This window comes from Cololabis saira, chromosome 20 (genome assembly GCF_033807715.1).
Source record: "Cololabis saira isolate AMF1-May2022 chromosome 20, fColSai1.1, whole genome shotgun sequence".
Lineage (NCBI taxonomy): Eukaryota > Metazoa > Chordata > Actinopteri > Beloniformes > Belonidae > Cololabis > Cololabis saira.
In genome coordinates, this window is record NC_084606.1 from 36838911 (window position 1) to 36865152 (window position 26242).

Sequence of the window (26242 nt, forward strand, 5' to 3'; positions counted from 1 at the left end):
TGCACTGAAAAAGTTTTGCACGTGCTGTTGTTGTGTGTTTTGTGGGTGATCAACTAAGATTGCGCGCGCAATTGATAACAGGTGCAAACAGCAGTATTTAAATGAGGTGTTGCGTGTCTTACGGTTCGCAGCGCAAACTTTGCGCCATGGAGAATCTGGATGGAAAGCAGGATAGTCGCAAGCGCAAAATGAAATTTGATGAGTTGGAGTTAGAGATATTAGTGGAAGAGGCAAATAAACACATTCATGAACTACAGCAAAGAAATGTAAACATTACCAAAAGAAACGCAAGAAGGTGGCAAGATATAAGGCGAAGAACTAAAGAAAAAGTGGCCTTTAATAAAACTTCGGCAAACAAGACAGGTGAAGGGCCTGCGGAGGAGATGCATCTAACCAGCATTGAGCAGCAGGTGCAGCTCACCTTCTGCGAGGAGCAGATAACTGGTATACCGGGGTATGACACGCTAGAGCCAACTGCAGAACAAGGTATAGGCGCACAATAAGAAACACTTTTTTCTCCATGAAAACACGTGGTTTATTTATTATCACAAATAAAAAAATGAATGTGCCTCCTGTGGCAACCTTTTGCTGAATAATACTCGATTTAACATTCAAATAAAACACAGCAACTGCATAAAATCCGTGTTTGACATCATTCAGTGCGTCCCGAGTGGATGGGAACCGTATGTGCCTGCCCATCCTGCGTAACAGAGCGTTGAGGACAGTGGACAGCACACCTGAAAGACTGCTACAGTGCGCTGGAATGACCATGATGCGAGGAAATGAAGAGTTGAGAGCAGTTTCGGCAAGGCAGATATGGCGTTACTCCTGCTTGTGACCGGCTCCAAATCAGCCCTTAACTCATTCAACAGCTCCAAGATGGAAGCGCTAGATAGTCGATATGTTTCAACTATCTGGTTTTCATTCATTCCAAACAAATTTACACGAGTCCGAAAGACTTTGGCAATGTCGCCTCCTTGCCACAATAACAGCAGCCATCGGTGCGTAATGCTGGGCAGATTAGCACCTTCCTTTCGAACGTATTAAATACAGACGCAATCACAATACGCGCAATTACTTTCAGGCTTGGTAAATCTCATTGCGTGTGGTAAATGAACCTATTTGCATTTTCCCCTCCCAGTATTTAGCGCTTTCTGGCGGGTACGCCCCATATTGATTATTCATCAGGGCAAAAGTACTAAATGAACAGCGTGTGCTATTTTGCTCATTTGAGAGGCGCAGTCCTCTTTGCACGCTGTTAGTAGATCAGCTTGCACATTGGTTTGCGAGTGATGTCAAGTTTGCACACGTTTTTACGCACGCAAACCTTTAGTAAATCAGGCCCTATGTCTCTCGGCTGGCCTGGGAACGTCTCAGACTCCCCCCGGAAGAGGCAGTCTGGGCATCCCTGCTGAGGCTGCTGCCCCCGCGACCCGGGAACGGATAAGCGGAAGAAGATGAGTGAGTGAGTGAGTGAGTGAGTGAGTGAGTGAGTGAGTGAGTGAGTGAGTGAGTGAGTGAGTGAGTGAGTGAGTGAGTGAGTGAGTGAGTGAGTGAGTGAGTGAGTGAGTGAGTGAGATATTTTTGTGTATTTTGCATTTTTGGGGGATAGTCGTAGCAATGCTTGCTAGCTTCTCATACTTCTATAAGGTATCCCATCAGTTTTTTAAAAAGTCCTGAAGGTAAGTCATCATCATTACCTGCTGCATCCTGTCTCAAAGTCTCTGGTTGTGCGTCAGAGGTGTGTTGTTTTTTCCTTTGTGCACTAAAACAGATCCATCCAGGAGTTCTCACTCCATGGTATCTATCTGTTTTACAACTATGGGATATTTCAGTGAAACATGATGGCACGGCCAGCCAGTGAGCCACACTGCTGGAGCTGAAAATATGGTTCTTTTTTCTTTTTTTTTAGAAAATAAACATAAGAAGACAAGCAATATTAGCTAGCACTACTGTCACCATATAAGTGTAGAAAATAAAGATATACTCACTCCCACGATATTTGTCTCCAAGGATCTCCCAATACTGACAAAGGAGCAATGAATTCAGTTAATTCAGAAAATATTAGTCATGCGACAGTACACACTCAGTTTGTGTGTGTGTGTGTGTGTGTGTGTGTGTGTGTGTGTGTGTGTGTGTGTGTGTGTGTGTGTGTGTGTGTGTGTGTGTGTGTGTGTGTGTGTGTGTGTGTGTGTGTGTGTGTGTGCGCTTACTTAAGTCCACATTGGGGAATTTCATCAGTACACACACCAGTTGTATCTGTGTGTCGCCCCTCCACCCTCTCCACTCAATCTGTGTATCCCTCTACATTGACCCCTAGTGGAAGTGTGTGGAATTGTCTATCTATCTGTCTGTCTATTGTCCACATTCTGCCTGATAAGATAAGATAAGATAAGATATCCTTTATTTTCTCCCTCAGTGGGGAAACTTATTTGTTGTCAGCAGTACACTTAGCACACACATGTAGGGGAGGGGTAAAAGGACTGAAAACTCAGAAATAAAAAATATATAAAAAATACAAAAAGATACGTATAAAATATGTATAAACACAGGATATGAACAGTATATACAGTTAAACAGTGCAGAAAAGCAGGTGGAGTGTTGTGAGGTACACTGGCAGATTGGCAGATATTGCACATCTTATGTTATTGCACATTTTATTGTCCACTGGCTACTGAGAGCAGGCGTGGTTATACAGTCTGATGGCAGCGGGGAGGAAGGACCTGCGATGCCTCTCGGTGGTGCATCGTGGGTGACGAAGCAGGTCACTGATGGAGCTCTCCAGGGCTCTGACAGTCTCATGAAGGGGGTGGGAGACATTGTCCATGATGGAGGACAGCTTAGCCACCATCCTCCTCTCCCCCACCACCTCCACCTGGTCCAGACTGCAGCCCAGGACAGAGCCGGCTTTCCTCACCACCTTGTCCAGTCTCTTCCTCTCTGCTGCAGTGATGCTGCTGCTCCAGCAGACCACCCCATAAAAGATGGCCGACGCCACCACAGAGTCATAAAAGGTCCGCAGGAGGCCGTCCCTCACTCCAAAGGACCTCAGTCGGCGCAGCAGGTGGAGTCGGCTTTGGCCCTTTTTGTATAGGGCCTGGGTGTTGACAGTCCAGTCCAGTTTATTGTTCAGGTGAACACTCAGGTACTTATAAGAGTCCACAATCTCTATGTCCGTTCCCTGGATGTTCACCGGCGAGGGGGGGACTTTGCGCCAGCGGAAGTCCACCACCAGCTCCTTCGTTTTTCCAGAGTTGATCTGGAGGCGGTTCCGCTGGCACCAGTCCACGAATCTGTGATTCAGTTCTCGGTACTCGGTCTCGTCTCCGTTGTTAATGAGACCGACGATGGCGGAGTCATCCGAGAACTTCTGGAGGTGGCAGTTTGTTGTGTGGTGGGTGAAGTCGGCCGTGTACACGGTGAAGAGGAGGGGGGCCAGGTCGGTCCCCTGTGGAGCTCCGGTGCTGCAGACCACTGTGTCAGACACACGGCCTCCTGTCCTCACAAACTGTGGTCTGTTTGTGAGGAAGTCCAGGACCCATGATGGTAGCTGCTGGCAGACTCCAGCATGGTGCAGTTTGTCCCCCAGCAGTTCTGGCTGGATGGTGTTGAAGGCACTGGAGAAATCATAAAACATGATCCTCACAGTGCATCCAGCCGGCTCCAGGTGGGACAGGGACCTCTGCATGAGGAAGATGACGGCGTCCTCAACTCCGATGCTCGGCCGGTAGGCGAACTGCAGGGGGTCGGCGGTGGAGCTCACCAGGGGGCGCAGGTGGTGGAGGACCAGCCTCTCCAGGGTCTTCGCCAGGTGGGATGTCAGGGCCACCGGCCGGTAGTGGCTGGAGTCGCTGGGGCGAGACGACTTGGGCACCGGTACCACGCAGGACGTCTTCCACAGCTGTGGTACCTTGTGCAGCCTCAGGCTCAGGTTGAACTTGTGCTCCACGATCCTGCACAGTTGCCTGGAGCAGGATCTGAGCAGCCTGGAGGTGATGCCATCCGGACCAGTTGCTTTCCTCGCCTTGAGCCTGGCCAGTCCTCTCTCCACCTAGGCTGTGGAGAGCACCAAGCTGGGCGGGGGGGTGGTTGGTGGGCTGGGCGGGGGGGTGGTGAGTGGGCTGGGCGGGGGGGTGGTGGGTGGGCTGGGCGGGGTTGCAGGGATGGGGGTTGGTGGGTTTGGTAGAGTTGAGAGTGGGCTGGGGGGTTGTGGAGGGGGAGTAGCAGGGAGGGGGTTGAGGTGAGAGTCCTTGGAGCAGAGGAGGCTCCAGTCGGGGGAAGTTGCAGCAGGGCTGGGTGGGTGGTGGGAGGGGTGTCTGGTTGTTCAAACCGGTTGAAGAACCGGTTCAGGTCATTCACCCACTCCTGGTCCCTGTCCAGCGCACCAGCGCAGGTCTGGAGTTGCTACGTCCTGAGATGGTGTTCAGGCTCCTCCAGACCCCGCTGATGTCGTCCCGCTGCAGTTGGTCTTCCATCCTCCTCCTGTAGCTGCTTTTCCCCTCCCTGATCTTCTTCCTCAGGTCCCTCTGCACCGTCTTCAGCAGGTCCCTGTCTCCTGATTTGAAGACCCTCCTTTTGTCCCTGAGCAGGCCTTTAATCTCAGGGGTGATCCAAGGTTTGCTGTTTGCAAACACTTTAACTGTCTTGGTGGGTATGGTGGATTCTACACAAAAGTTAATGTAGTCCGTGACACAGCTGGTGAGACTGTCGATGTCGTCCCCGTAGTCCTCACAGAACACATCCCACACCGTAGTCTCAAAACAGTCCTGGATAGTCTCCAGAGACTGTTCAGACCAGATCTGTCTGGTGTGGGTGACTGCTGGTTGTCTTTGCACCAGAGGCTGATACAGGGGGAGAAGGTGGATCAGATCGTGATCAGATCTTCCAAGCGGGGTGAGGGGGGATGATGTACAGTATATGCCTCTTTAAGGTTGGCATAAAAAAGGTCCAGTGTTTTATTTCCCCTGGTGCTGCAGTTGACATACTGACTGAAAGTTGGAAGTGTGGATGAGGGAGGGGCATGATTAAAGTCCCCAGTAATAAGGAGGAGGGCATGTGGGTGCTGTGTTTGCAGCCTGCTCACACTGCTATATAGGTAGCCTGCATTTTGCCTGATAAGAATGATGGATGGATGGATAGATAGATAGACAGTCAAGAGATATAGATAGCCTGTATTTTGCCCAACCTGATCTCACAAAAAACGTGAAATGCCCACGACCTCTCACCACTATTTTCCATGGTTTATACACGGAAAATGGTATAATTCCGTGAGAGCACCACGGATATTGTACCATGCAAAGTCAATGGGATCCGTTGTCGTGATATATACACGGATTATGACATTATTATTATTTATATATTATTCTTTGTTATAGTGGCTAAATTATTAGTTTTTGTCGCACAAGGCAAGGGTGTTTGTTACTGTCAGTTTGTAAAAGCATGTTTTTAATGCTGTTTTAATGGGAGCACCACGGATATAGTCAATGGGATCCGTGCTCAGTAGGCACGGGCCAACACACGGCCAACGTTCCAGGGGCCGTCCTGGGGACTGGGCAGACTGGCGAGACAGCTCCGGGGGCCGCCCACGAGGCCGAGCAGACCGGCGAGAACGTCCCTGAGGCCGACTGGGCTCGACGGAGACTTGACTGGGCTGGACGGGGACTTGACTGGGCTCGACGGGGACTTGACTGGGCTGGACGGGGACTTGACTGGGCTGGACGGGGACTTGACTGGGCTCGACGGGGACTGACAGGATGCGGGGAGCCGGAACAGGGGCAAACAGGATGCGGGGAGCCGGAACAGGGGCAGACAGGATGCGGGGAGCCGGAACAGGGGCAGACAGGATGCGGGGAGCCGGAACAGGGGCAGACAGGATGCAGGGAGCTGGTGTCGGGGGGCAGAGGATCCTCTGAGCTGCCTGAGTGGGGACCTGGGTCCGTGGCGCTGGCTGCGGGGGTACCCGGGTCCGGGGCGCCGGCTGCGGGGGTACCCGGGTCCGGGGGTACCCGGGTCCGGGGGTACCCGGGTCCGGGGGTACTCGGGTCCGGGGCGCCGGCTGCGGGGGTTCCCGGGTCCGGGGCGCCGGCTGCGGGGGTACCCGGGTCCGGGGCGCCGGCTGCGGGGGTGCCCGGGTCCGTGGCGCCAGCTGCGGGGGATCCAGCAACATCACCGGAGCAGGGGCTAATGCGTCCGGGACCACCATCGACGACGCTCCCGAGACCACCCCCGGAACAGCGGTTAGCTGGGGCTGACGCCGTCGTCGTCGCTCCAGAGCCTGGATAGCCTTTCCATTGTCCTCCAGCAACCTCCTGTTGTCCTCGAGGGAAGTCCAGAGGGACACCCACTCTCTCGCTGGGTCCATATATGGTCGGACCATTCTGTCACGTCTGGGGGTAAGGTGTTGACCCGAACGCAAGAGAGCAGGAGGCAGGAGGCAGGAGGCAGGAGTTTGATGAAAAAAAAAAAGGATTTATTCCAACAAAAATCAAACTAAAGCGCTGCAGAGCAGGATCAATATAAAGTAAAAAGGGATCAAAAAACTTGAGGAGCAAAACGTGGCAGGAAAACATGGGGAGCAAACAGTACGGTCCGACAGGGAACAAGGGAATGACAAGACCAGATATACACGAATCCGGCGACCGGTTTGTGTGCGCCGCCATCTTGCGGCGGCGCCATTGCTGCGGTGGCAGGTGTCAATCTGCCACCGCAGCGCTGTTATTGTAACCTGACGCTCTACAGCATCATTATAGCTGGATTGATGATGTTAGACAGTGGCCTTCCATAAATAATGAAGGTATCTTAAATTAATGCTGATGTTAATTTATAAATAATGATTTGTTTGAGCGATAAGCAGGAAAGAATAGAGGAATAGGGAGATAAGGGAGTGTATGATTAAACACTGTAATATAGCTCTCTCCACCTCCTCTCCTTACGAGGCACGTCTGCACAATTAAATATTACCTGTTTATGTTTTGTTTTATTTTAGGTAGGCCTATCCAAGAATATTTTATTGATCGCCTGGCGTCCGATGACGAAAAAAAACGCAAACAGGTCTCTAATTGAAGGGCAGAACTATCTCAGCTCCGGATGATACAGAATACATACATAGGCTACATAACCCCAATCTGCAGATAAAACTAGTTTGTTGAGGAAAAAATATCAACTCTATTTGTAGCTGCAGAAGAAAAAAATAATCTCACAAGGAAAAGAAAAATATTGCTCACGCCATCGGAGCCTCTTCAGCATAAAAAAAAGAAAAGAGAAGTAAGAGTAATAAAAAAGATGTACTGTATGTTGTTATATTATACTAATTTATTGAAACACATGGCGAGTCAAACATTTACCAAAGCAGCTGCCAAACACTAAACAAGATAGTAAGACGGTGGTTCTGCAGAACTGCGGCAGTAAATCCTCATCGGAGCTTCATTCTTTAGTAGTGATTTCATATGAACCCAAACCGTTAATAATCATTATTTTCTCCATATACCGCTCCCTGGCTTCCTTGTTTAAGGTATCCAGGTAAATTCCAGTTCCTTTCCAGCAGTTTAACATCTTTTTTTGCGTTCCGTCTGTTCACTTGGTGAAACAGAAAAGTAGTTTTGAAAGTCCCTCCCGTCTTCATTCACTATCAAAACAAATGCACGTGACGGGACAGGAGTGTTCCGATGATACAAATACATTAAGAGAGCCTGGCAGGGAGCGGAGTAATAGATCCATACGTATATATGTCTATGGGCTGGAGCGGAGGAGCGGAGCCGCCACCGCAGTAATGGCGGCCGCTCGACTTCCGGGTTTCGCCGGATTCGTCTATAGTGAGGGGATAACAAGACATGACGAGACACAGGTGCAGACACAATCAGGGCAGATGGGACACAGGCGGGGCAAGACAGAAACTGGAAGCTGGGGGGAATGTCAACCTTGACAGAATGTTGGAAAAGGTGAAGTTTCAAAGCCCCGCCCATCGAAAAGCACAGGTCCAATCTGCACCAAACTGACGTCTGTCTGTTCAGGGGATGCCCCCAAACAACATATAAAAAATCAGACTTCTATGACTTCTGCAACAGTGTTTCCTCCAAAACGTCCTGGCTGGTTAGGAGGGTGTAGATACGTATTGGTCTGATAGCCTCCTGACTAATGGAACAGGGCCAATTTTAGTCTTTTTTTGTATAGTTCACTAATGCTTTTAACTAGGAGTCTGAATTTTTTATATGTTGTTTGGGGGCATTGGTGCAGAACCGACCTGTACTTTTTGATGGGGGGGGGGGCTTTGAAACTTGAAACAACATTCGAACGCCGTTGCCACAACTCTTGACCAAACCAAGTAAAACTTGACCTGTGGCCTCCATATGGGGCCTAGATTGTGCTTGCCAAGTCTCAACTCTGTGAACCCTCTGCAACACCAACTAGCTCTGTGGAAGTCGTACAGCCACGGGACCAAAAGATCCTAGCAAAGGGCCTTCTGCATTGCAACATAGTCAAAAATCAGCCTCCCAGCTCAAAGCGTTAGTGAATTATTCAAAAAACACACAAAAAAGGCCCGAAAAATGCACCACACACGGTGACCTTTGGCACTTCCGAAGGTCGCACGGGTCTGGACCTCGGCACAGTGGATGAGAGTCACCTCCTGATACAGAGTCTAGAATTTCAGCTTCCTAGCTCAAAGCGTTAGTGAACTGTGCAAAATACACAAAATAGGCCTCATAGGCAAACCTATAACAATACATAACAAAACTCCTGTGCCTACTGAGCATTAATAACATGTCATAATTGAAGGAGAACTAATTCAAATGGATGTCCTTAACATGAACCTATTTTATTATTGAATTATCAAGGACACTTTCGTGTTTTTGTGTTTAGAAATGTTAAAGATATTAAAAGAAAACCATAACACAATGAGGAAAATAGTGTGGCAAACAAGTCATGCCCAGAGCGTGTCTCGAGCCACAGTCTCCAAGACCACAGTCAACCGCAATAACCAGTCGGCCAAATGCTGATGTGTTGCCCAGGCGGGCAAGGCCTTATCTTATCTGTGGTCGTTACACTATGTTCCAAAAAGTATTGTTTTTACAGTAATGGACAAGATCCGGCATTTTACGTTGAATTCTATTGTTCAGGTTTTAAAATTCTAGCTAAATACATAAAAGAGGGAGGTGAGGTATGAGCTTCATCAGAAAACTTCTGGGCCTACTGAGCATTAATAACATGGGGTTAGCCATAGAAAGGGGCGATAACAGCCTCCTGCGCCTACTAGTAGGTAGAGTAGGGCCCTACTGGCCCATATCTATGGGATGATTGTTATCGTTTTGTCCTTCATTCAATGGTATGACAGCAGTCAAATCGGGTGACGGATCCCATTGACTCCGCATAGTACTATATCCGTGGTGCTCCCATTAAAACCTCAATAAAACACTGCTAAAACAGCGTTAAAAACATGCTTTTACAAACTGACAGTAACAAACAGTACCTTGCGCGACAAAAACTCATAATTTATCCACCATAATAAAGAATAATATGTAAATAATAATAATGTCATAATCCGTGTATATATCACGACCACGGATCCCATTGACTTCACATAGTACAATATCCGTGGTGTTCCCATTAAAACCTCATTAAAACAGCGTTAAAAACGTGCTTTTACAAACTGACAGTAAAAATCAGTACCATGCGCGACAAAAACGCATAATTTAGCCACTATAACAAATAATAATATATAAATAATAATAATGTCATAATCCGTGTATATATCACGACCACGGACCCCATTGACTTTGCATAGTACTATATCCGTGGTGCTCCCATTAAAACCTCAATAACACACTGCTAAAACAGCGTTAAAAACGTGCTTTTACAAACTGACAATAAAAACAGTACCTTGCACGACAAAAACGCATAATTTAGCCACTATAACAAAGAATGATATATAAATAATAATAATGTCATAATCCGTGTATATATCACGACCACGGATCCCATTGACTTCGCATAGTACTATAATCGTGGTCCTCCCATTAAAACCTCAATAAAACACTGCTAAAACAGTGTTGGTACCACGGAAAATAGTGGTGAGAGGTCGTGGGCATTTCACGGATTTTTGTGAGATCAGGTTGGAATAACTGATCTCCCCGTCGGGAAATCTAACCCCAGTCTTCTGCGTGACAGGCAGAGATACCGTCCACTATACTAACGAGGACAACTGACAGGTCACTTTCACAGCTCGCAGGGAATTGTACGCTGAAATCTAAAGACTTGTGTAGCAACCTTGAGATACCTGATTTTGCGTCTTTATTAGGGATCAACATAAAAACAAACCAGAGTATCTACAATAAAATAGTGTGAATGGGTCAATAAGAAATAAATTAAATCGCTTTGCAGAGCATATAAGCTGGTAAAATAAATATATAAACTATATAAGTGCAATTAATTGAAGCAGTCATTTAGTCCAAATATGATAACATGAAGATGTTTGTGTTTATTCAGGACGATAAAAACACTAAGGTGCCAGTAGATGTGGTAAGTGTTGCATCAGATACGTAGTTGTGAGTAGCAACTCCGTCTTTTGGCCTTGGAATGTCATCAAAGATATGTGCTCATGGAGGGTATACATAGCACTCCTTAAATTTAGGATTATTTTCATTCACGGTAGGCTATTACCGGAAATAGGGAAATGATTTTGCCACAGGAACTGAAAAAACATGATGACGTCAGCAGGTCAGTCTTGGAATATAGAGGTGAAACATTTGTGATGTTACTGCACTGTGTGTGAGATTGGGTTGTTTTCCATGGATACATAGAGTCTCAGATACCTGCGATTATGTTGCTTTTTTGCACGTGGAATACACTGCAGAATGTTAAGCAAAATGTTTACATTTCAATATAAACAGTAGAGGGCGCTATTGCTACATTTAAGAAAGTGCATATCATCGACAAATCAATTACATGCATCAGATACATTATCATAACTACGAATTCTTTCAGCTAACCATGGAATGTCATCAAAGACATGTGATGTCACCAGTCTCACCCAGTAAAATCACTCTCAGTGACCAGAACAGCTGTGGAGGTGATTCCCTTCTGCTCACTTTCAACCTGGACTCTGCACTTCAAACAAACTTCATAAATGTGACTTCAGCGCCCAACATGGGGCTCGAACCCACAACCCTGATATTAAGAGTCTCATGCTCTATCGACTGAACCAAGGACATTGCGCATTAGTTTATGTAACTCATCCAGAAAAAGACATCGGAGATCGAGCACAGGAACTGCACGATAAAGAGCAGACTCAAGCGGGAGTTCGCGAGTTGGAGCCCAGAGATGCCCATAACAAGAAAGTGTATTTAAAGCAGCACAAGGTAACTTTCAGCTTTTGTTGAGTTTGGCGGCTCCTTTGGACAAAAGCGGTAGTGCTTTACCAGTAGTGTGGAAGGGTTCCTACCATCCACCTCGAAGTTACATAGTGCCAGTGAAGGCAATACAGACCCTGACAGAAGTGTTATTAAACCTGTTGTAAGTTGATGTACCATCACAATGACTCTGAAATATTATATTAAGATGGAAAAGTTACACCGTGCTGCTTTAAGAGTAAAACAAATGAGATGGTACAAATAAAGGTTCATTCTACAAATAAACTTGCCTAAGCTCTGTCCAATTCTGGACGGTTAGCCTTGTATAGATTCTAAAGGACAATGGAATAAGAAAGAAAGAAGAAAGTCATAAAATCACTTTACATACCATTTTAATGAAATAATAATAACAACAATAGAAACAGCACAAATCACAATAAATGCTGACTCATATTTATAAACTTCTATTAACTTATATAAATATATATATTTGCATGGTAAAATAAATGAGCAATACCAACAATTAAAGCTGCAAGCAGCGATGAACGGGCCCTTGTGCGTGCAATTTTCACCAATTATGGTCAAGGACTCAAAACCGAGACCGATGACACCACCCACGCGTCGTTATGTCAAACCGTTCAAAAGTTATGGCAGAAAATAGGAACTATCAAATATCGACCAATCAGAAGAAGGGGCCAGGCTAATTTGCACCAATTATGGTCAAGGACACAAAACCATGTCTGATGACACCACCCTCGAGTCTTTATGTCAAACCATTCAAAAGTTATTGCAGAAAATAGGAACTATCACATATCGACCAATCAGAAGAAGGGGCGGGGATAATTTGCACCAATTATGTTCAAGGACTGTGAGGGACCAAGCAGTAAGATGCCAGAACACCAGGTGTGTAAAGTAAAGGTTTGGAGTTTATTTTACAAAATAACTTTAACTAACAAAATAAACCTCCAAAGTACAAACAAAGGAAACCAACTTATGAAAAATAGGATCCTTTAAATCAAAAATGAGGTCAACAGAAACAAAGAATAAATTAACATGAACTCAACATAACTGACCTGCCATTAGACACAAGAGGGGGGTTTATATACAAACAGGCTAACCCACAAAGACACAGAAGGGGGGCAGGAATAAACAATTAACTCAATATCCTAAATTAACCTAAATAACAATAAAGATTTAAATAACTAAATTATGTTCAACTAAACTTATTGTTATTTCACAAAAACAAAACAAACCAAAAAGTCAAATATAATTAATGAAACTGGATCATTGCTGGTAGAGTCCCCCCTCTGGCACACTCAGTTGGCCTCTTCTACTTCCTGCCGCTCCAGGATAAAAGGCCAACTCAAGCAGCGTCGCCCCCTTTGGCCAGGGGAGGACTCTCCAGATCCATGAAAGAACAAAAAGTAAAACAATTAACAAATAATATTAAATGACAGACTGTTAACTAAAATGCGTGCACTCAAATTAGTAACTAACTGTCAAATAATAAAATGTGTGCCATGTGAAAACAAAAGACTATGGGCCCGATTTACTAAAGGTTTGCGTGTGTTAAAACCTGTGCAAACTTGACAGCACCCGCAAACCAATGTGCGAGCTGATCTACTAACAGCGTGCAAAGAGGACTGCGTCTCTGAAATGCGCAAAATTGCACACGCAATTCAGTTAGTACTTTTGCCCTGATGAATAATCAATATGGGGCGTACCCGCCAGAGAGCGCTAAATACTGGGAGGGGAAGATGCAAATTGGTCCATTTACCACGCGCAATGAGATTTACCAAGCCTGAAAGTAATTGCGCGTATTGTGATTGCGTCTGTATTTAATACGTTCGAAAGGAAGGTGCTAATCTGCTGCTGCTGTTATTGTGGCAAGGAGGCGACATCCAAAATCAAAGAATACGCAGAGAGTCTTTATTCTGCTGCATGCTATTTTAAAAATGGTTGCACAAGTTTTATTAAAGGCCACTTTTTCTTTAGTTATTTGCCTTATATCTTGCCACCTTCTCTTATTGTGCCCCCCTCCACTCGCCCACAAGCAGGCCAAGCCTTTGTGCCAAAACTTTGTATTTTATTGATTACTTATCTTATTGAACGTGAAATCATCCTTCGTAAATTACATTTAATTAAAACCCGTGCTTATTAATCACAAAACACAGGTTAAACATCATGACCAAATCCGCTCCAACCCGCTGTGTCAGGATCAGCGCAGAGACTGCAGCTTCGCCTGAATTATGCTTCTGCGTTAAATCGACGGCCATATGATGGTCCAGTCTGTCACACATTTACTGTCAGTGTTTGCTATATAATATATAATATATGCAATATACTGTGGCATCTGAATAAAAACTTAACTCATAAATAGATGAATCAAAGCGCTCTCCACTCTGTGTCTGATGTCTTTTTCTCCTCAGATCATGCCGAGCACCGCCGGGTCACGCAAACCCGACCAATTCAATATTAAAATCAAATTCAGTCCTGTGGCCCGTTTTTCTATTTCGTATTTTTGATCTGTGCCTAAAATTGAAATATGAAAAACCAGACGTTTTTCCGTTTTTTGTGTTACCAACTGCATTTATTCTATCGCAGGTTTTCTCCGACATTGCGTTTCTTTTGGTAATGTTTAAATTTCTTTGCTGTAGTTCATGAATGTGTTTATTTGCCTCTTCCACTAATATCTCTAACTCCAACTCGTCAAATTTCATTTTGCGCTTGTGACTTGTGACTGTGCTTTCCATCCACTCTCCATGGCGCAGATCTGCGCTCGCAAACCTTAAGACACGCAACACCTCATTTAAATACTGCTGTTTGCACCTGTTATCAATTGCGCACGCAATCTTAGTTGATCACCCGCAAACCACACGCAAACAGCACGCGCAAACGTTTTCAGTGCACACGCAATTTAGTACTCTTTATTTAGGATCTTAGTAAATCGGGCCCTATGTGTACTGTCATTACTTGAAATGTTTGCATGTTAATAGTGAAACACAAACAAAACTACAAAGAAAATTGCCACCATTTTGTCTGTGGAGCGACCTCCACAAGGACTCAAAACCGAGTCCAATGAAACCACCCACGACTCTTTATATCAAACCATTCAAAAGTTATGGCAGAAAGTAGGAATGATCAAATATGGACCGACCAGATTTTATGACATCTATCGTCCCCACGGTAACGCTTTTGACTGAGAAAAGTATCGAGACGCAAATTTTGATGTATAACACACCTGGGTGCACGTTATGGTTCGGGCCGCATTAACGGCCGAAGAAATGGTATAAATTGCGCCACAATTACACGATTAATTCAAAATGGCTGACTTCCTGTTGGGTTTCGGCCATGGCGCCAGGAGACTTTTCTTTAAGTTGCGACATGATACAGGTGTGTACCTATTTTCGTGCATGTACATCAAACAGTATTGTGGGGCTTGAGGCACAGTTTTCTAGGAGGCGCTGTTGAGCCATTAGGCCACGCCCATTAATGCAAACCATTAGATGTCAAATTCTTCGCCAGGCCTGGCTTGCGTGCAAAATTTGGTGACTTTTGGGGCACGTTTAGGGGGGCAAAAAGGCCCTCATTTCGTCGGAAGAAGGACAAAAAAAAACCGAGAAAAACAAGAAAAATTCCTACAGATACAATAGGGCCTTCGCCCTGTCAGTGCTCGGGCCCTAGTAATCGTTGTGATTTCAATAGGGCTTTGCACAGGCTTTGCTGGTGCTCGGGCCCCAACAAGAATTAACCTGCTACAAAAGGCCCAATCATGGGAAATGAAGGTAGACCTGGGGGGAAGACTGCAATTCCCCCAGGTTGTCCAGACAACCCTGAGGCCAGATGTGGTAATGTGGTCTGAAGAGGCAAAGAAGATCATCCTCCTAGAACTTAATGTCTCATAGGAAGAGGGTTGTGAGCAGGCGTTTGAGAGAAAGAACGCCAAATACCAGGATCTCTTGCATGACTGCAGGGGGATAGGATGGCAGGCATGGCTGTTCCCGGTCAAGGTCGACTGTAGAGGATTCCCTGCCCAGTCGTGTGGAGGATGCTCACAGCCATTGGAATAAAAGGGAGGGAGAGAAAAACAGCAGCTCGCAGGATGGGGGAGGCAGCAGAGAGAGCCTCTTGCTGGTTATGGAGCAGGAGAGAGGAGCATAGCTGGAAGCCAGGAGGAGGAAATGGGCAGTGATTTGGCCACCACTGCCGGCCCGCCAATGGGAGGGTGTTGTGGTTCAGGTTCAAAACATCCGATGATCTTGGTCTTGATGACATTAAGTCCTCCTGGCCAAGGCTACATTCACCAAAAGTGAGTGAAGGAGAAGCATCTTTGGATTTAATTATAATCAATGGTGGTAATATGTGGTGCTCCTCAGCTAAAAACTTTTTTTTCCCCACATTTGATTCTCAACAAACTTCAGCTGTAACTCATATCCCCGAAGGGTTTTTAAGACAGACATTTGTTACAAAATCTCCCAAGTTTGTTACATCATTATGCATTGCAAGAACAGTGGGAAATAAGGGTTGTGGTATAAAAAATATAAACACAGCTATTCTGGCCCTTTCAGAGCTGTCTGACGTGTCTATCCTGCTCCAGGCAACTGTGCAAAATTGTGGAGCACATTTTCCACCTGAGCCTGGGCTGCACAAGGTACCACAGCTGTGGAAGACGTCCTGTGTGGTACCGGTGCTCAAGTCATCTCGTCCCAGCGACTTCGAACACTACCGGCAGGCGACCCTGGAGGAGCTGGTAGCAGAGAGGGTGAACATCCTCTGTCCTGGGCTGCAGTCTCCATCCTGTGGAGGTGGTGGGGGAGAGGAGGATGGTGGCAAAGCTGTCATCCATCATTGACAATGTCCCCCACCCCCTTTATGAGACTGTCAGAGCCCTGGAGAGCTCCACCAGCGACCGGCTTCGTCACTGAGAGGCATCGCAGGTCTTGTAATTATATATTTTTTAACTTTTTTTACCCTTTCCCTGCATAAGTGTGTTAAGTGTATTGCTGCTGCACAAAGAGAATTTCCCCATTGAGGGAGGAATAAAGGACAATCTAATCAAATCTTTATGACTGTATTTAATACGACCCAAAGGTTTAAGGGTTTATTCTCATAATTTCATAGTCACATGTCTTCAAATTTACTTTGACTTCTTATGTATTAACCTTTTGATTTTAAACTCTATTGTTGTTTTTTTCTCATTTGGAATCAAAGATTTGTCATTCACATTTGTCATTTTTGTTATCTTGTAAAATTCTAACTCTCATTTGCTCAGGGTCCAGTGCGACTCCTACCAAGCCGCTCCAACATTTCAAGGGCAGCATATGCAGACTGTACAGTAAACAAAGGAAAGAGGACTGCAGGTGTCCTGACTTACTGTTTTCAAAATAAAACGTGGGCTATATGCACAGATACTGTGTTTAAAGCTGTTGTGGAGCTAATGAAAAAAATGGTAGATGGCTGGTAAGATGGCGTTGCTGACGTTACTCACGGACGGTACACGATACACCGGGCATTTGTATTAGTCTTTCTGTGTACAATATGTGTCAAATCTGTTTTATGCGTCTACACATCCGAATGGGACACACTGCTTGGGTTAAGGAAAGCAGCGAACGGACTGTACACCCTTGACAACCCTCTGCCCGAGGAGCTACGTGCTTCAGGTAACTTACCTGGTTGGGGAGGCTACGCCTGGAACCACTGGACCCAGCATGAACAACACCGCGGCAGGCGGGCATTCCCCCGTCAACAGAGAAGCCCCTTCAAGCCTGCCCTACCGTCTCTATGGCTCGCCAACGTCCGATCACTCAGGAACAAGTTCGACGAACTCCTGCTGCTGATCCAAAATGACGTGGACTTTAAGAACTGCTCGGCGATCTGCCTTACTGAGACGTGGCTGGATGAGTCGGTTACAGACGCTGCTGTCGGCCCGAAGTAGCGTAGTAAGGAACAAGAGATACGACTCTTTCTTTCCCTCGGCCGCATGACTACTTAACACTTAATTCCTTGTCCTATTTCGGTGGTCCTGTCTGATATGTGCTGTTGTGTGCCTTGTCCATTTTGTCTGCTTGTTATTACTCTGTCTTTTTCCTCTGGAAAACATTCTGCCTTTTGTACTGCTGTGGTGTATTGTTGCAGCTACCACCTGCACCATGAAACTAATTCCACCGGCCTAGCCGAGTGGCAATAAAAGAAGGTTGAGTTGAGTTGAGTTGAGTTGATAATTATGAAGAGATTTTAAATGTGACAAGAAGAGGTGTATGTCATGCAACCAGGACAGTATCCCACACTGATTTTGAGTTAATTGATCACCTGACCTGAAAGCTATTGAGGTAAAATTGAGAAAGATTGGGACACTGGTGGGTGTTGCTGGTTTGATAGATTCCTTTGACAGAGTTTCGAGATACTTTTCCAAACATACTTTAATTTTGACAGTAGTTTACAGGATGGGTGATGGACATCTATATATGGGCTTGTGTGGTGTATACAAGAAACAAAATACGAACAATATTAATACAGAGACATTTATTACACAGAGACATTTCTGTCTTTTTCACATGCTGGTACTTAAATGCAAGTGTGCAACATGGGTTCTCTTTCAAAAAATCATGACAAAGTGTGTCTGTCCATGGAGATTGGAGTTTATTCATTTCACGTTTAGGTTTTATTTTGTGCCATTTTTTTTGGTTATAAAAAATGTTAATTTTTTCATCCTGGTAAGCAAAGCCATAATTCATCCAGTGACAATCATCAAAAGTACACGCTGCCTCTTTATAGATTGTTGATGAAGTCATCGCCAAAGTCAGTCATCAGTTTCAGCGCATTCAGGATCAGAGTGTTGGCATCCTCATTGAAGCTGGTTTCATCACTGTAGTTCTTCACAGGGATAATGCAGTTCATTGGAATCCCCAGTGCGGAGCTGAAGTCTGACATCTAAAATTAAAATGAAAAACATTTTATTGTAACTTCAATGTTTACCTCTGTGTGTCTAACCTCACATTATAAAAGGCTCCAGCTGAAATTCACCTTTTTCCTCAGATGTTTGCTGTTGTAGACGTTCCTCAGGCTCTTTTCAGTTTCACCACATGCCTCATCAATGTGGGTGAGAATAGCCAGTTGAGGAATATCTGCAGATAAGAAGGTGTATTTTTGTCTATTTTAGCATGAATACTTGCTCAACATGAGCATTATCATGCTTTAAGACTAGACAGAAGTATAAATAATGTGTTTTGTAATTATACATACTTACAATGTAATTATGAAAATGTCTGATATCAAGTTTTGCAAGCCATTTGAGGCCGAAAATTAATTCAGCAAAAGTGTGTATATGGTACCTTCTTTAGATATATTTCAAAATAAATGTTCATTGAAGGTTTTTTGGGAGTTTGTTTTAGACATTTTAGTTATACACTGTTATGTTTTTCTTTAAGGTAACAAATATTATTTAGGATCTATTTGCTGTAATCTTAACGGTCTTCCAGGATTGGAAAAAAAAGTCTTAAATTTTCAGAAATCTCGAGAGTGATTATAAAACTCATAAACCTGAAAAAAAAAGACTCAATCTGTGGGAGCCGATTTTAACACTTGACTTGTCATCAATCAAGTGCAACACCATTTTTTTAAAGACAGGACTAAAACCTTTAAGCAGCTGCAAACCTTTGTGACACAACATCTTCACACTTTACATAATTCATAAATAAGTAATGGAATTCAGCATAGTTTTTAATACAACAATAGAACAAAAATATTACCATTTTCCTGAACTTATTTTAAAACGGTACAGAGTTCATCTCTCTCTGATCCCCTCTACTGTCTTATGGTTTCTTACCCAACTCACTGGCTGCTTCTCTGATGTCCTTCATTTTTTCTAAAACGGAGGATTTCAATTCATGGGCATTGGCAGAATAAACACAAACCAGAACATGGACTTTGTCATCAAGCGATGGTGAGGCCTTGTAGCCAGGATCGCGATGGGACAGAGGAGATAGAGTATTGAACTGCAGAAATACAAAGGTACAGAAGTCTAGAAAATTAAACAGGTTTCTACTGTATAAGAGCGTATTATTCTTCATCAAACAAAGTAAATGAAGGACGTATGTAACAACCTTATGTCTCTCTTCCACATGTCCCTCCAGAGCCAGTTTGATGTCATGTGGACTAACTCCGTTTGCATCCCCTTCTTCCAAACCCATGATGTCATTGAACACAAAGGGGTAGAAGTTTCCTCTTCCTTCCTTCTGGATTTTATGGGTTTGATACTGTAAGATCAACCAGAAATTGAGAAAATCAATTTATGATGCAACCACCACAAATTTGTGTTAGCACTGCTTAAGGTTGGCAACAACATGTTTATTCAGATAACTCACAGAATAATAAATAGACTAATACAGAAAATATCTTTTTAAATAAGATTGTTTTCATTAGAGATCACATTTGTGACAACCTCCTCAATTCTGTGTCTTAGGTGCTGGAGCAGTTCACATCTTTCATCCCAGTGTGACAAAACATACAAAAAAAACACCCTACACCAAATAGTCGTGCTGGACAGTGGCCCTTTAACTCATCATAAAAATGTTATTGAAGGATTTTCAAAGACTATTATACTCTATGACATGATACACTGATTGCACATTAACAGTATTGCTGGAGGCAAATACTGTGCCAGTTAAATACATTATACATAATAAATAATATTTTGGAACTCATTTTATATGATTTCTTCTACACAAGATAACAGTCATAAAATGTAAATAAAAGCATTTTGGAGTTATTAGGAAGATGTGTTTTTCACAGATGTTAGAGGTAGCAATCTACTTCCAGCGACTAATCTGAGTCAGACAAACACAGACTTGGTCAGAGAATGATATTAATACCTTCTTATTAAACTCTGAGACTGAAAGAAAATAATCTAAGTCCCAAAGATGTTGACGCATCCCCATTGAATAATGTAGATATTAAATATTTCTAACATCTTTTTTATCTTCCTTTTTGTCTTTTTTGTCAAGTTAGATGTCGGTCATCTGAGGTTGTAACCACTCGGTAAGAATAAATGATTTTTAACAGGCTTTCACATAAGGAAACGTAGGATCAAAAGAGATGAAAGGCTTCTGAGTTTTGCATAAAAATATCATATTGTCTTAATCAGACAGTAAATGATGTAAATTCTTTTAACCAACAAAGTCTGGCTGTGCATATCAGAGCAGCTCCAAAGATCCAGTCTATCTTCAAACAATTATACTGTTTAGGGTGCATGACAGTATATAAAAGTACTGTTGTAGTTTCTAGTTTTAATTAGGTAAATTAGCTAGGTACTGTATGGTGAAAATATCCAGATCAGAAAGCATATTTATTTCAAATGGTCAGACGAACCTTCTTTGTGTGACTTTTGTCAGAGCTGATACCGCTGGCTGACGCCGGGAGGGCCATTCTCCCCCTGACAACACTGCTGAAAGAGTTGATGAGGCTGGACTTTCCAGCACCGACTGGTCCGTAGAGCAAAATTCTGAGATGACTGATTTGATCATTTTGTGGTTGATAGTCCCTCACGTACTTCAGATCTTTCTCATTGTTTCTGTTGACATGCAGAAACAAAGAATATCATTTAATAAAACAGTTTTGAACATGGGTCTCACTGATGCCTCTGAGGAAGAGGGTTCCTGCTTTTTGAGGCCTGACAGGAATATCTCTGTTTAGTTTACATGTTCTCCCCATCAATGTCTGGGTTTTATCCAGTTACCATGGCTTCCTCTCACAGTCCAGAAATATGCTTTGTAACTTAAGTAAGGATTCAAATAATAAGGGTATGTGATAATATTTAAATATATATATTTTTGTGTGCTGGAGAGACTATGGGCCCGATTTACTAAGATCCTAAATAAAGAGTACTAAATTGCGTGTGCACTGAAAAAGTTTTGCACGTGCTGTTGTTGTGTGTTTTGCGGGTGATCAACTAAGATTGCGTGCGCAATTGATAACAGGTGCAAACCGCAGTATTTAAATGAGGTGTTGCGTGTCTTACGGTTCGCAGCGCAAACTTTGCGCCATGGAGAGTCTGGATGGAAAGCAGGATAGTCGCAAGCGCAAAATGAAATTTGATGAGTTGGAGTTAGAGATATTAGTGGAAGAGGCAAATAAACACATTCATGAACTACAGCAAAGAAATGTAAACATTACCAAAAGAAACGCAAGAAGGTGGCAAGATATAAGGCGAAGAACTAAAGAAAAAGTGGCCTTTAATAAAACTTCGGCAAACAAGACAGGTGAAGGGCCTGCGGAGGAGATGCATCTAACCAGCATTGAGCAGCAGGTGCAGCTCACCTTCTGCGAGGAGCAGATAACTGGGATACCGGGGTATGACACGCTAGAGCCAACTGCAGAACAAGGTATAGGCGCACAATAAGAAACACTTTTTTCTCCAGAAAAACACGTGGTTTATTTATTATCACAAATAAAAAAATGAATGTGCCTCCTGTGGCAACCTTTTGCTGAATAATACTCGATTTAACATTCAAATAAAACACAGCAACTGCATAAAATCCGTGTTTGACATCATTCAGTGCGTCCCGAGTGGATGGGAACCGTATGTGCCTGCCCATCCTGCGTAACAGAGCGTTGAGGACAGTGGACAGCACACCTGAAAGACTGCTACAGTGCGCTGGAATGACCATGATGCGAGGAAATGAAGAGTTGAGAGCAGTTTCGGCAAGGCAGATATGGCGTTACTCCTGCTTGTGACCGGCTCCAAATCAGCCCTTAACTCATTCAACAGCTCCAAGATGGAAGCGCTAGATAGTCGATATGTTTCAACTATCTGGTTTTCATTCATTCCAAACAAATTTACACGAGTCCGAAAGACTTTGGCAATGTCGCCTCCTTGCCACAATAACAGCAGCCATCGGTGCGTAATGCTGGGCAGATTAGCACCTTCCTTTCGAACGTATTAAATACAGACGCAATCACAATACGCGCAATTACTTTCAGGCTTGGTAAATCTCATTGCGTGTGGTAAATGAACCTATTTGCATTTTCCCCTCCCAGTATTTAGCGCTTTCTGGCGGGTACGCCCCATATTGATTATTCATCAGGGCAAAAGTACTAAATGAACAGCGTGTGCTATTTTGCTCATTTGAGAGGCGCAGTCCTCTTTGCACGCTGTTAGTAGATCAGCTTGCACATTGGTTTGCGAGTGATGTCAAGTTTGCACACGTTTTTACGCACGCAAACCTTTAGTAAATCAGGCCCTATGTCTCTCGGCTGGCCTGGGAACGTCTCAGACTCCCCCCGGAAGAGGCAGTCTGGGCATCCCTGCTGAGGCTGCTGCCCCCGCGACCCGGGAACGGATAAGCGGAAGAAGATGAGTGAGTGAGTGAGTGAGTGAGTGAGTGAGTGAGTGAGTGAGTGAGTGAGTGAGTGAGTGAGTGAGTGAGTGAGTGAGTGAGTGAGTGAGTGAGTGAGTGAGTGAGTGAGTGAGTGAGTGAGTGAGTGAGTGAGTGAGTGAGTGAGTGAGTGAGATATTTTTGTGTATTTTGCATTTTTGGGGGATAGTCGTAGCAATGCTTGCTAGCTTCTCATACTTCTATAAGGTATCCCATCAGTTTTTTAAAAAGTCCTGAAGGTAAGTCATCATCATTACCTGCTGCATCCTGTCTCAAAGTCTCTGGTTGTGCGTCAGAGGTGTGTTGTTTTTTCCTTTGTGCACTAAAACAGATCCATCTAGGAGTTCTCACTCCATGGTATCTATCTGTTTTACAACTATGGGATATTTCAGTGAAACACGATGGCACGGCCAGCCAGTGAGCCACACTGCTGGAGCTGAAAATATGGTTCTTTTTTCTTTTTTTTTAGAAAATAAACATAAGAAGACAAGCAATATTAGCTAGCACTACTGTCACCATATAAGTGTAGAAAATAAAGATATACTCACTCCCACGATATTTGTCTCCAAGGATCTCCCAATACTGACAAAGGAGCAATTAATTCAGTTAATTCAGAAAATATTAGTCATGCGACAGTACACACTCAGTTTGTGTGTGTGTGTGTGTGTGTGTGTGTGTGTGTGTGTGTGTGTGTGTGTGTGTGTGTGTGTGTGTGTGTGTGTGTGTGTGTGTGTGTGTGTGTGTGTACTGCATGTACCGAGATGTGTATCACTTACACTTTGGGGAAGGTGGTGGGGGCGGACCTAAACACAAGACAGATGTAAGACTTTTAGGTAAGAAAGAAAAATCAAACTGCTGTTTCAGTTTCACTATAAAGTATCTTATGAGTACTCAGAATTTGAATTCTAAACAATTTAAATAATTTCAATTTCTAACCACCTTTTGTCACATTTGCTTAATATCTCCTCACCAAGCCGTTGCTGCCCACCTTATAAATATTAAAAGCAAAATAAACCAGCAGAGCAGAGCCGCTGTGGCCAAAAACCACAGCAAATATGGATCAACAGGAGGGGGGTTCATGCTCGTGCACATGCAATGGGGGAGGAGGAGAGGAAGGAGGTTCAGAGAGTTAAGGGTGGGGCATGTTTTCCTGGAGCACTGGAGTGAGAGAGGGAGAGAGATGCGAGCTTTCTCTACTTACGTGGTGCTGGTGCTGCTGCTTATAAATGCAAAGATTTAGTCAGATAATTCTTAAAAAACATTTATTTTGACAAACATGTAGTATTTAACTGTATTTGGGGGGGGGGGTACAAGAATAGCAGTGAAACTGTTGGCACAGGCATCTTAAATACATGGTCGTATTCATTTTACTTACGTTTTGAAGGTTGAGGTCCCATAGCTGGAACAAAAACTGCATATGTAAGGGAAAGAAAGAAAGAAAGAAAGAAAGAAAGAAAGAAAGAAAGAAAGAAAGAAAGAAAGAAAGAAAGAAAGAAAGAAAGAAAGAAAGAAAGAAAGAAAGAAAGAAAAGCAGTCACTGAAGTCATCTTAGTCCTTTCACATTATGGACACTTTTATTTTTTATTATTTTTATATATTTATTTATATTTTATTAGGCTTTAAAGCTTTTTATTAATAATGTACATGAGCTGAGTCTCCCGCTGAAAATACCAACTAAAGATAAGTTAAAACAGTGGAAGAAGAAAAACTGGTACATTTTTTTGAAAAGGTTAAATCTTACCTTTAGTACAGATGTCGTACAGTTGGGAAGAAACCTAAGATATGGCGCAACAAATGCCAGTTCTCCGTTTATAAAGCATTTTGAACATGAACCGGATGACCGGATTTACAGTTCCAGCACAGGGTTACATAAACTTTCGATCATATCACCATTTTCTTCCCTCAGCGTTTTATATCTTAAAGCAGAAATAAACATGCACGTGTGCCTTTTACAGATGCATGTGTCTGCATTTTCTGGATGCAAAGTCCTCAATTGCTAATGTTTATAGCTCACATACGACCACTAACTGGTCATTTTACCACTCCTTTTCAACAGAGGTGAATGCTTAGGGCATTAACAAGGCATTCAATAAATGTTAATCAATTGCAGTTTTATATCTTTATGTTTGAAGCCTGAAATGTGGCAAACGGTCACAAAGTTCAAGGGGGCCAAATAATTTTGCAGGGCACTGTATGTGTAAAAAAAACAATATATATATATATATATATATATATATATATATATATATATATATATATATATATATATATATATATATATATATATATATATATATATATATATATATATATTTGCACCGGTGGAAGTCCGCTACCAGCTCCTCCAAGGCCGCTGACTGGTAGTGGTTGAAGTCGCTGGGGCGAGATGACCTGGGCACCGGTACCACACAGGACGTCTTCCACAGCTGTGGTACCTTGTGCAGCCTCAGGCTCAGGTTGAAGATGTGCTCCACAATCCTGCACAGTTTCCTGGAGAAGGATTTAAGCACCTTGGAGGTGATGCCATCTGGACCTGTCGCCTTCTTCACCTTGAGCCTCTCTCCACCTGAGCCGTTTTTAAATTAAATTAAATGGCTTTTCCCTCCCGGTCTGTCTGTATTTAGTGCTGAAAATGCTCAAATTGAACACAGCTACATTTCAGTTTAATACAAATATATTTCATGTGGTGTTTTAAAATAGGACAACAAAGTAATAATTTCGGTCATTAAACCGATATAAAATCTCTAAAACTTCTATGAAACATTAGACTTAATCCGGATTCCTACAGTTGCTGTGTTGTCGCTGCTATTACGTAACAGAAACACTGATCGAAGCTGAGCAAGTGCAAAGTTCCACTTAACCTATGACTTACAGGATTCCACCAGCCTGTTCTGGTAAGATAGCTGTACGATTTCTGTGTCACTCTGCATCGAATCTTCAGATGAACATTTGACCTTTTTGAATGCAAAACCTTGTTAAAATGTCACTACCTGGAGCCTCTGAACCTCCCCAACACAACCAGAACCACACCCACTGCTAACCAGGGGCTGGGGTTCATTGACCATCATTAACCGCCCCTCCAGTGCCGCCCTTCCCTAAACGCAGAACACGCGCTGTGCGTAGGGCTTCATCTACGCACAGCCCCGGCCGGTTCCCCGGCCGGTGCCTCGGCTGGTTCCCCGGCCGGCGCTGCAGGCCGGCTGTCAGCCCTGACAGCCGGCTCTGCTGCCCGCCGTTCCCCCGCTCTGTCGGGGCATGAACGGATCAAGTGACCCTCCGCTCCACACCCAAAGCATTTTAAATTATCAGTGGTGACATGAACTGTATAATCAAAGTCGTCAATGCGAAAGCGGAGAACTAAATTGAGCTCATCCTTATTCCCATTGAGAACCATGGACACTTGTCTCCTAAAAGACACAACATGTTTAAGGAGCGGAGATTTACAGCCGAGGGGAATCAGCCTCATGGGAGACACAATCTGACCGTGTCGGGCTAATTCCTTCTCCAACAGCCCGTTTTTTAGAAAAG

At 43.9% G+C, this 26242-nt stretch overlaps 1 protein-coding gene and 1 long non-coding RNA gene across 2 annotated transcripts; both read right to left on the minus strand.

Annotated features, from left to right (window-relative positions):
• Positions 1-17758: 17758 nt before the first annotated feature.
• On the minus strand, positions 17759-19531 carry LOC133420529 (interferon-induced protein 44-like). Its single transcript, XM_061710224.1, has 3 exons — positions 19168-19531; positions 18366-18466; positions 17759-18272 (listed from the first exon to the last, which is right to left on the minus strand). Exons 1-3 carry the CDS (start codon positions 19529-19531, stop codon positions 18111-18113), a joined length of 627 nt encoding a protein of 208 aa, XP_061566208.1. The 3' UTR covers positions 17759-18110.
• A 1185-nt stretch (positions 19532-20716) lies between these two features.
• On the minus strand, positions 20717-23517 carry LOC133420295 (uncharacterized). Its single transcript, XR_009770595.1, has 3 exons — positions 23491-23517; positions 23263-23296; positions 20717-20910 (listed from the first exon to the last, which is right to left on the minus strand). It is a non-coding gene; the product is annotated as an uncharacterized LOC133420295 (long non-coding RNA).
• Between the last annotated feature and the right edge of the window lie 2725 nt (positions 23518-26242).